This window comes from Genypterus blacodes, unplaced genomic scaffold (assembly GCF_046128005.1).
Source record: "Genypterus blacodes isolate CSIRO-AG114 ecotype Tasmania unplaced genomic scaffold, CSIRO-AGI_Gbla_v1 ptg000002l_1, whole genome shotgun sequence".
Lineage (NCBI taxonomy): Eukaryota > Metazoa > Chordata > Actinopteri > Ophidiiformes > Ophidiidae > Genypterus > Genypterus blacodes.
Genome location: NW_027466816.1, coordinates 1,308,101 through 1,319,125, shown reverse-complemented (window position 1 = coordinate 1,319,125; position 11,025 = coordinate 1,308,101). Strand labels below are relative to the sequence as shown.

The 11,025-nt window shown below is 46.2% G+C and overlaps 1 protein-coding gene across 2 annotated transcripts; it reads left to right on the top strand.

Moving 5' to 3' along the window:
* Positions 1-909: 909 nt before the first annotated feature.
* LOC142999439 (glycogen phosphorylase, muscle form) lies at positions 910-10,895 on the top strand. Of its 2 annotated transcripts, none has more exons than XM_076149123.1 (20): positions 910-1,234; positions 4,386-4,487; positions 4,804-4,882; positions 4,968-5,071; positions 5,238-5,369; positions 5,467-5,578; positions 5,723-5,805; positions 6,010-6,153; positions 6,229-6,321; positions 6,407-6,553; positions 6,734-6,897; positions 7,035-7,149; positions 7,650-7,751; positions 7,837-7,984; positions 8,295-8,353; positions 8,439-8,580; positions 8,774-8,981; positions 9,144-9,278; positions 9,631-9,697; positions 9,967-10,895. In XM_076149123.1, the coding sequence occupies exons 1-20, from the start codon at positions 992-994 to the stop codon at positions 10,114-10,116; spliced, it is 2,529 nt and encodes an 842-aa protein (XP_076005238.1). In that variant the 5' UTR covers positions 910-991; the 3' UTR covers positions 10,117-10,895. The 2 variants fall into 2 exon arrangements, with proteins under 2 accessions (XP_076005238.1, XP_076005166.1); XM_076149051.1 differs by lacking the exon at positions 910-1,234 and adding an exon at positions 2,489-2,869.
* The last annotated feature ends 130 nt before the right edge of the window (positions 10,896-11,025 follow it).

Genomic DNA, 11,025 nt, shown 5'->3' with positions numbered 1-11,025 from the left:
CCATAAAACAAGCTGGCATTTACATGGACCCCACAGGAACCATTAGTCCATCACATCTCCAGTGGCTCAGTGGAGAGGAGACTACCAGACCGAGTGAAAACATTTTAACTAACACCTAAAGCACTTGAGACGCCCATGAAGGCAATATGATAACGATACAATTGGACAACAGCAATGATAATCGAATTTTTATATGATTCAAAATTAACTATTGGAAAGACACCCCACCAGGAGAACCACTGTGCTAAACGACGTATGTCGCCTCAACAATGTCAAATGAACAATCGCAGTTCTGCTCAAACCTGTTAAATACAAAGACACCGCATGTAAACTATCAGATCAATAATGTAAAATTAGGTTATAAATAAGACTCCTTTCCTTTTCTATAGTTAAGTTTTTGCAATGAACATGAAAATTCCATTTCATACTGAAGAGCGGCGTCACTTTAGCTAGAATTAAACCTGAAGGTGGGCAGATTTCAGTTTGAGATAAAATATTTAATGTGGGCAACAAATAATCGCTTTGCAAAGCGAGCACACACTAGACAAAGGTTATAAAACAAGGCCAAATGTCATTGCGTTTTGAGCTGCTTTAAGATGAGGTCGACGTGACCAGTGGGTTCTGTACAGCTCACGGGCTAAACAGAGCTAGCAAGTTAACCGGTAAACTGCCTCAACAGTTAAGTGATGCTCCTCTCTGTATTGTGACCTACCATTTTAATTGCACTGTGGAAAATGTAAAGGCGAATTGTGCAGAACTGAACAGTTCGCGGGAACCTATGGCTCGCGAGCCAACTATGGCTCTTTCAATGACGGCATATGGCTCTCAGACAGTTCTGGGCGCCGCCGCCCCCCCCTTACAGTTTACGACATAAAAGCGCCTGGGCGGCGCATCCCACTGTCTGTCCGAGCTCAGCGGTGAGTCGGAAGTTTGTCCCTGTAAACACTCCTTGTCACTTCGTGAAATCAACGCACAAGAAGCGTCGCTAATCATGGCTAGGCCGCTGACGGACCAAGAGAAGAGGAAGCAGATCTCGGTGCGGGGTCTGGCCGGGGTGGAAAACGTCTCGGACCTGAAAACCAATTTCAACCGGCACCTCCATTTCACCCTGGTGAAGGACCGTAATGTGGCCACCAAGCGGGATTACTACTTCGCCCTGGCCAACACCGTGCGCGATCACCTGGTGGGCCGCTGGATCCGGACGCAGCAGCATTACTACGAGAAAGACCCGAAAGTAAGGCGCGCGCTGCAGCATTCCCACAAACTCGTGCAGCACATCCGCACGTACACATCTGAGCTGAGAGGTGGGCGGGGCACAGGGGGTCCTGGCGCAGTCACAGCTGATTTCGCGTGTGAGCCTTTATGCTCCTGATGCCTATTATAGAGATCCTCTGTGCGCATTGTGTCGCCGTGCTGTCCGTCAGTAACAGTCTGCAGCCTTGATTCGACCCGCTCATTAATCGGTTGCCATTGGAGACGCAGCCTCAGTCTGTCTCATGCGCGTGCAAAATCTCTGTTAATATGACGTGAGGCTCAACTGGTTGTTAAAATTTTACGTAACACCACTTGGGATACCCCCACCCCCCGGCCCCCTGGTCCCCACACACATACACACACTGTATCACAAAATGGACACACACAGAACATGCACATAATGTTCCCAGGGTAGCTTTGTTTTTTGCCAATGCGGATGATGGAGGGAAGTGAAGAAAGCTGAGGAAGACTCGGTTTATGCATTTCTGTTCACATTTGTGATCAAAACAGATTTTACACAGCATCTCCAGTTTGTGTAAATTAACATTATAAATGTTTATCCTGGCATTATATTGGCCTGGAGTTCATGAGGACTTGTGGCTTCACATGGACTCTCCTTGACTTGGGATTGGATTACAAGGACTTGAAACTCGCTTGTGAGGCTCAGATACTTAAAATGCATCAACAGCACTCTGTATTCCTGAACACAAACAAGGCAGGAATGCTTTCAGGACCTTCATGAATCAAACATGGCCAAGGGTGTAAAATGATCTTCCGCCTTTCACAGTGAAGGGCGGCACGCAACGTCGTAAATTCAGTCATAGCGTATAAAACAAGGCTGAATGTTGTTGTGTTTTGAGCTGCTTTAAGATGAGGTCGATGTGACGAGTGGGTTCTGAACAGCTCACGGGCTACACAGAGCTAGCAAGTTAACCGAAAACTGCCTTAACAGTTAGGTGTTGCTCCTCTGTATTGTGACCTACCATTTTAATTGCACTGTGGAAAAATGTAAACGCGAACTGTGCAGTTTGTGGTACGAAATTATGTTAGAACAAGGGTCAGGAACCTGTGGCTGGCAAGCCAATTATTGCTCTGCCGCTGACGGCATATGGCTTTTCCGATGACGGCATATGGCTCGCGAGCAAATGATGGCGCTTTCGATGACGGCATATTGCTCGCAGACAGTTCTGAGCTGATATTGTTTACCACGCATGCGGCTCTTTAACGCCCCCCCCCCTTACAGTTTACGACATAAAAGTGCCTGAGCGGCGCATCCCACTGCCTGTCTGAGCTTAGCGACGAGTCGGAAGTTTGTCCCTGTAAACACTCCTCGTTACTTCGTGAAATCAACGAACAAGAAGCGTCGCTAATCATGGCTAGGCCGCTGACCGACCAAGAGAAGAGGAAGCAGATCTCGGTGCGGGGTCTGGCCGGGGTGGAAAACGTCTCGGACCTGAAAACCAATTTCAACCGGCACCTCCATTTCACCCTGGTGAAGGACCGTAATGTGGCCACCAAGCGGGATTACTACTTCGCCCTGGCAAACACCGTGCGCGATCACCTGGTGGGCCGCTGGATCCGGACGCAGCAGCATTACTACGAGAAAGACCCGAAAGTAAGACGCGCGCTGCCGCATTCCCACAAACTCGTGCAGCACATCCGCACGTACACATCTGAGCTGAGAGGTGGGCGGGGCACAGGGGGTCCTGGCGCAGTCACAGCTGATTCCGCGTGCGCGTGCGCGCCTTTGTGCTCCTGATGCCTTTTATAGAGATCCTCTGTGCGCATTGTGTCGCTGTGCTGTCCGTCACTGTAACAGTCTGCAAAAGCTGCAGCCTGTTACGTAATCGGCTGTAGCCTTGATCCGACCCGCTCATTAATCGGTTGCCATTGGAGACGCAGCCCCAGTCTGTCTCATGCGCGTGCAAAATATCTCTGTTAATATGACTGCGTTCACAAAATGGCCACACACAGAACATGCACATAATGTTCCCAGGGTAGCTTTGTTTTTTGCCAATGCGGATGATGGAGGGAAGTGAAGAAAGCTGAGGAAGTTCCTCAGTGTAGCTCAGTTCATACATTTGTGTTCACATTTGTGATTTACACAGCATCTTCAGTTTGTGTAAATAAACATTATAAATGTTTATCCTGTCATTTTATTGGCCTGGAGTTCATCATGACTTGTGGCTTCATATGGACTCTCCTTGACTTGGGATTGGAATACAAGGACTTGAAACTCGCTTGTGAGGCTCAGATACTTAAAATGCATCAGCAGCACTCAGTCTCTGTATTCTTGGAACACAAGGCAGGAATGCTTTCAGGACCTTCATGAATCAAACATGGTGTTAAAGTGTCCTCAGCCTTTCACATTAAAGGGCTCCAAGCAAGCGTCGTCAATTGAGTCATAATATTTTTATGTATTTCAAGGAAAAAGTTTTAGAATATCTTTACTTCCTTTCCTTTGTCCTTCAGAGGCTGGAATCAATTGCAGGAAGTTGGTGTCGACAGGGGTAACTGTAATAATGCTGCAGGCCTATAAATACTGAGCGCCGCGTGCCTTTGTCACTGTGGCACATTCTTTATCTCCGCCCCCAGCAGAAGAAGAAGGTCCACGTGGTTGCTGAAAGGTCGCCTAGGATGGTAAAAGTCACGTAGCAGAAGCACTAATGGTAGTTTCAGCCGTTTGTGTCCACCAAAGAGTCTCATGTCTGTGTTCTTTGCATGGTTTTAACGATGGTCTTGATGGAGACGGTTGCTAGGAGACATCTCATGACTCCCATCTTCTCACACATGATATAGCCATGTTAAGTTTTGAGTAAGTCTTTACACAAAATTCAAGGGAACATTTTTGGATTTAATGAAAGATGTGGTGTGATGTGGCTGCTGCTGCACCTGCTTGCTAACACAGATAATGTTGCAATGAATCATGCATGAATGTTTTTGTTAGCCTAACCCACAGCAGGGGACAAATAGTAACAAGGAACCCAAGAGCAGGAGAATGGGACGGGTAGAAAAGGAAATGCGTGTATCAAAACAGCAAATATTTTCAATTCAACTTTATTTAGCCAAATCACAACAAAGACAGAGAAAGTTAATATTTACCTGCTTCTTTGTCCTCCGTTGTCGTGCAGCGCGTCTACTACCTGTCTTTGGAGTTTTACATGGGCCGCACTCTCCAGAACACCATGGTTAACTTGGCCTTGGAGAACGCCTGTGATGAAGCCACGTATCAGGTGAGGCAAAGCACCATGGGACAGGAGCAGGACACATGTGCACATACAAACGTTTCTTATTTGAAGTTTGAGAGAATAGCCATAACCTCAAGAAGGGAAAGACCAAAAATGGCTGCTTTATGTATTTGGGGAAAATCATGTCCAAACTTTGGATGCTACCCTCTGGTAAAGCAAGATTGTGAGATATGAAGATGGCCTTTGTATTGTTTGGCCTCCCATAGATGTCATGAGATCCATGGAGACCTGTGGTCAAAATGATCTGTTTCTTACGATCACAACTGTTTTGTCGATGTTGAAATGTTGATGTGTCCTTTAGCTGGGTTTGGACATGGAGGAACTGCAGGACATTGAGGAAGACGCCGGCCTTGGTAACGGCGGGCTCGGCCGTCTCGCTGGTGAGATCCAGCTCCTTACCTACCGATTGGCTGACAATAGATGGAGGCTCGTGTCTCATTCAGCCTCCATGTTTTCTTTCCTTAGCTTGCTTCTTGGACTCCATGGCCTCTTTGGGCCTGGCTGCTTACGGCTACGGCATCCGATACGAGTTTGGCATCTTCAATCAGAAAATTGTCAGCGGTTGGCAGGTAAGCAATGCATATTATGCTTCATTTAAAGGAACCTATAGTGGTGGAATGGAGGAGAGAGAAACGCAGTGAAAGAAAGAGTGACAAGTTCAAGCTTTTACGTTTATGTACACAAATCAACGCTATTGAGTCCTTCAGCGTCTTAACCAATCACTTGTCCCTAAAGGTGGAAGAGGCTGACGATTGGCTGCGTTACGGGAACCCCTGGGAGAAGGCTCGACCAGAGTACATGAGGCCCGTCCACTTCTACGGACGAGTGGATCACACGGCTGACGGGCCGGAGTGGGTGGACACACAGGTTAGCAGCAAGGAAAAATAAGTATCAGCAGCGATTGCCGCTCATACCGCCGCCAAGGCCAAACAAGCTGAAATGTTCCTTTTTACTGTGCGTGTAGGTGGTTCTTGCCCTCCCCTATGACACCCCAGTTCCAGGCTACAGAAACAACGTGGTCAACACCATGAGGCTGTGGTCGGCCAAGGCGCCGTGCGACTTCAACCTCAAAGACTGTGAGCACCTCTGTTCTACTGAGCTCTTTCTGGCACTCAGCATCTCCTATAATACATTGTTTTAATCGTGAGATAAACTGGAACATTCACAGTGATCTCGTACTTGTAACCTTTGTATCCTAACATCATATAACTGTGTCACAGTTAATGTTGGTGGCTACATCCAGGCTGTTCTGGACAGAAACCTGGCTGAGAACATCTCCCGAGTTCTCTACCCCAACGACAACGTGAGTACAGCTAGGATTTATCACAGTGTGTAATGTCAATGTCACAGTATGCTTCATTGGTTATCAATCATTGATCAATCAATACATCTGTGTTTGCTCATGACGTGGCTTTCGTGGTCCCTAAGAAATCAATCGCCAGATTCAGCACAGAGGTTTGAAACACAAGGTTGCTTCTCCGGTTTCTGTAATATCTTCGGATTCCAGTTCTTTGAAGGAAAGGAGCTCCGACTGAAGCAGGAATATTTTGTGGTCGCTGCTACACTTCAAGACATCATCCGCCGATTCAAAGCCTCCAAGTTCGGCTCCACGGAAATTGTGCGGATGGACCTTGAGATGCTGCCCGAAAAGGTGAGCAGTGACCCATATGCTTTTATTTCTGCTGAACATCATGGAGTCTGTGGTGACACCTGTGTTCTTCTGCAGGTGGCCATCCAGCTGAATGACACCCACCCTGCTTTGGCCATCCCCGAGCTCATGAGGACCCTGGTGGACATCGAGAAACTCTGCTGGGAGAAGGTACAGTGCTCCGATATATAAATAATGCTCACTAATAATTAACATGTGTGGTCTCACGCTGGCCTGGTGTCGTCGCTGTCTTCAGGCCTGGGACATCGTGGTTCGTACCTGCGCCTACACCAACCACACGGTTCTGCCTGAAGCTCTGGAGCGTTGGCCTGTTGACCTCTTCCACAACTTGCTGCCGCGCCACCTTGAGATCATCTACGAGATCAACCGGCGCCACCTGGAGGTAAAGACGAAGCATTCCACCGTCTTCCATCAGTTGTGCACTAACACACTTGTGTAATGCGTTTGGTTTACATGCTGGCTGTAAAGGTGATTTGCAAACCCGGGGGTGAAGTGGTGGAGTTCAATGATTAGCTAAGTGTAGCGGTAATAAAAGACGTCTGTCTTTCCCTGTCCCCTGCAGCGCATCGCCAAACTTTATCCTGGTGACGCTGACCGCCTGCGCAGAATGTCTCTGATCGAAGAGGGTGACATGAAGAAGATTAACATGGCTCACCTGTGCATTGTGGGATCTCATGCCGTCAACGGAGTCGCACGCATCCACTCAGAAATCATTAAAGACACTGTGTAGGAAAAGCTCACCTTCGTCCTCCCCCTCTTCTACCGTGTTTAATGTAACAGTGAGGTGAGGGTGTTTGGGTCAACAACTATCCCTCTCTCATTCTCTCTCTCTGTCTCTCTCTCTTGTTCTCTCTCTCCTTTAGCTTTAAGGATTTCTATGAAGTCGAACCTGAGAAGTTCCAGAACAAGACTAACGGCATCACACCCAGACGCTGGCTGGTGATGTGTAACCCCGGCCTGGCTGAAGTCATCGCAGAGGCAAATACACATTTAAATACTACTTTGTATATAAACAAATCTGTTATAGCAACTTAAGTTCTTACACACGAAAGTACTTTTCCCCTTTTGACTATTATTATTTTGTGATACATTTATTTTATAAAGAGGGTGAATAACTCAGAGGTGGGCGGGGCTTTGCAGGCCATGCACAGTGTGACCTTAATGTGTTTAAGCAGTTGTAAAGCTGTTAGATTTTTTTGATAAAATACTGCCACTTACTGGACAAACTGTAAATTGCGCCTCACTTGAGCTGTTTTTTGAATTATGTTGGATTCTATATTAAGGCCAACACAAAAAGAAATAAATTCATAGATTTCTCTTATTCCACCGTGTTTACTTTCAATACATAAGTACATTGATTATTATATACAGTACTTCTAATACTTAAGTCAAACTAACCTAGTATACATTCATCCTTTACCCAAATATTTATTCTAATTGTGCAAATTGAACTTGTAACATGTGTGTCGTCTTCCCAGCGTATCGGTGACGACTACATCCGTGACCTGGATCAGCTGAAGAAGCTTCTGGAGTTTGTCGATGATGATTCCTTCATCTGCGACATCGCCAAAGTCAAACAGGTGAGAAAGCAGAACAATTGATGAGTGTGTTTTACATGTTGCCTCCTGCGCTCCTCATCACCTCCCTCTCTGCTTCAACCTGAAGGAGAACAAGATGAAGTTTGCCGCCCACCTTGAGGAGCACTACAAGGTGAAGATCAACCCCGACTCCATGTTTGACATCCATGTGAAGAGGATCCACGAGTACAAAAGGCAGCTGCTCAACTGTCTGCATATCATCACGCTTTACAACCGTATGCAGCAAAGCTTTCACTTTCAGATTTCAAGAATAAAGATGGAATATTTTGAGAAGAAAACTTGACATGTTACAAGGATAAATTAGTAAATATTGCCTCTTTTTTCCCTTTCACTCTGCTAACTTTTTTACTTCATTCTCATAACATTAAATGTTTTTTTTTTGTCTGGAAATATTCTCACTTTTTTCAAGTAAAATAATAAAAAAAAATGTTCTTGTAACATTTCAACAGTTTGACTCTCTTCTGGTAACATCTCAGCTCTTCTTAGAATATTTCCCTTGACTGAAGTTTGTATCTTTTTAATCAGGCATCAAGAAGGAGCCCAACAATTCGTGGACCCCTCGCACAGTCTTGATTGGAGGAAAGGTGAGTCGACTCCTTCTCCTCTTTGCTCAGGCTCTCAGTGTCTGGACACTGACTGAGGAATTGGTTTGTTCTATTCTGACTCCAGGCTGCTCCGGGTTACCACATGGCCAAGATGATCATCAAACTGATCACGTCCATCGGAGACATCGTCAACAACGATCATGTGGTGGGAGATCGCCTGAAGGTCATCTTCCTGGAGAACTACCGGGTCACCCTGGCCGAGAAGGGTAATGGAGGCTTACACTTAGTCTACAGCCGCTGTTACCAAGCTGCTCGGTGCCATGTGATCTCCATGGCGACCTGTTTGTTTGTATTCTGGTCTTTATCGGATCATATTTTTTGCTCCTGGGGATGAAAAGTGCTATAATAAATAAGAAACGGATTAATTGATGGATTGAATGATCAACATCTCTGTCTCAGCCGTACCTGCAGCCGACCTGTCAGAGCAGATCTCCACCGCCGGCACCGAGGCCTCAGGCACTGGGAACATGAAGTTCATGCTGAACGGCGCCCTAACCATCGGCACCATGGACGGCGCTAACGTGGAGATGGCGGAGGAGGCTGGCGAGGAGAACCTCTTCATCTTCGGCATGAGGGTTCCTGATGTGGAGGCGATGGACAAGAAGGGGTACAGTCACCACTGATTCACAAACTTTATTCTGTCCAGTTTGCTATAAACATGGCTGATTTATTGTTAGTCATTATGATTCTTATTGAAGTGAGTTTTATGGTAACCACGACAACCATACCATCCTCACAGTGACCTCTGATGTTTGTTCTTCCTCCTTAGTTACGACGCCTTGTCATACTACAATCGTATCCCGGAGCTGAAGCAGGCCATGGATCAGATCTCTGACGGCTTCTTCAGCCCCCAGCAGCACGACCTCTTCAAAGACCTCGTCGACATGCTGATGTACCACGACAGGTCAGGATGCCACAACGCTGATTACCACAGCAACTGTGACGACGACTGTGACCGCACTCAGCGCCTCTTACAGCTAATTAATAAAGTTTTCATTGTGTCTCTGTTAGTTGTGTAGATGTTTGTGGTTCTCTTACAACTTCTATCTTTGTGCTATAGAAGAAAGAACATGGATCCATTAGGGTCCAGTGAAAGACCTACACACCTGTTAGAGAACCACAAACATCTACACAATGATACAAGTTACAGAGAAACAACCAGAGAGAGTTCAGACGTGAAGGAGCTAAGGATACTGAAACTTAATCGCAGAAATGTATCTATGATGTTAAAATGCTTCTGTGTTTGTGCCCTGCAGGTTTAAGGTGTTTGCAGACTATGAGGACTACATGGTATGCCAGGAGAAAGTCAGCGAACTCTATAAGGTCAGCACCTTGTCATGTTAACGTATATTCGTTGTAATTGTACCTTAAGACCTGTTAAATGGAATTCAGAGTATTAAGTATGTCGTAACTTTACACGCGAGCTCATCTTGAACAGTTCAGTGGATCAGTCAGTCTTTACAATAATAAACAAATAACAAAACAGCAGGGGTTGCTAGAAGTGACACAGAGCTACATTTAGGAAACATTTTGCATTTATTTTGTGTTCAGTCTTGGTAGAGGTATCTGACACTCACTCTCTCCTCTCTCAGGACCCTAAAGAGTGGACCAAGAAGGTGATCCATAACATCGCCGGCTCTGGTAAATTCTCCAGCGACCGCACCATCACCGAGTACGCGCGGGAGATCTGGGGCATGGAGCCCAGCCTGGAGAAGATTGCAGCCCCAGATGATCCGCGCTAAGCCGGCTTGTCCGCCTCATAACTACTGTAGCTTATTAACGTTGTCCTACTAGCAGAAAGCTTCTTTAGATGATGAGTCGGTCAATTTGATCCCCAAACACCCAAAATTTTCTTCCAACTGTTGGTTTCCAAACTCTGTAAACTTTGACAATATGTCACAAATGTTAATGTTTATATTCAACTGCAATCAAACTGCACCTGAGTGCTTGGTGGTGGCGATGATCAACCTTGACATGACCCCAAATCCAGCAGGTTTTCTCTCCTGTGCCTGCAGAATTGCTTTTGCCTGATATTCAAGAACTTTGTCTCACTTGGTGGAAGGCAGCCGATCACCCACGACCAGTGTTTGTAGTCTGAGATGATGTAATCGTAACTTCAAACTGTGCAAAATGGAAAACAACCTCATGATGCCTTCACCCATGAAATGAGACGCAGCTCAGGGGAAAGCAATCCACTCCACAGCAGGATAGAAGACCTGCCGGATGGGTGGACTGAAGGCCTCTGTTTCAGTGGTTACCATGGTTACCAAAGCTGCCAGCACCACCGTCTTCCACAGAAGAGGAAAGGGACCCACTGTGACCACGCCCCCTCATTCCTGCATGTTTGTCTGTCTGTCACTCTGCTGTAACTTCAGTGTTGATTTAATGTACAAAGTTGTGATGTCGCATCCCGCTTCAGCTCCCCACTACTACATACACGACATGAAAGAACTTGAATGAATGCAGATACTTGAACACAGATACTTTCAGCTTAATCAATTCAATAAACAGACAAATTAACACAGAAGGCTCCTGTTTTTTGTGTCAATGTGTTTTGGCATAAATCAGTAGAACCAGGCTTGATAGAGTGAAGAGAGCTGTGGTGTAGTGGTGTGTGTTCATGCTTGACACCAAGCCCTCATGGGTTCAAT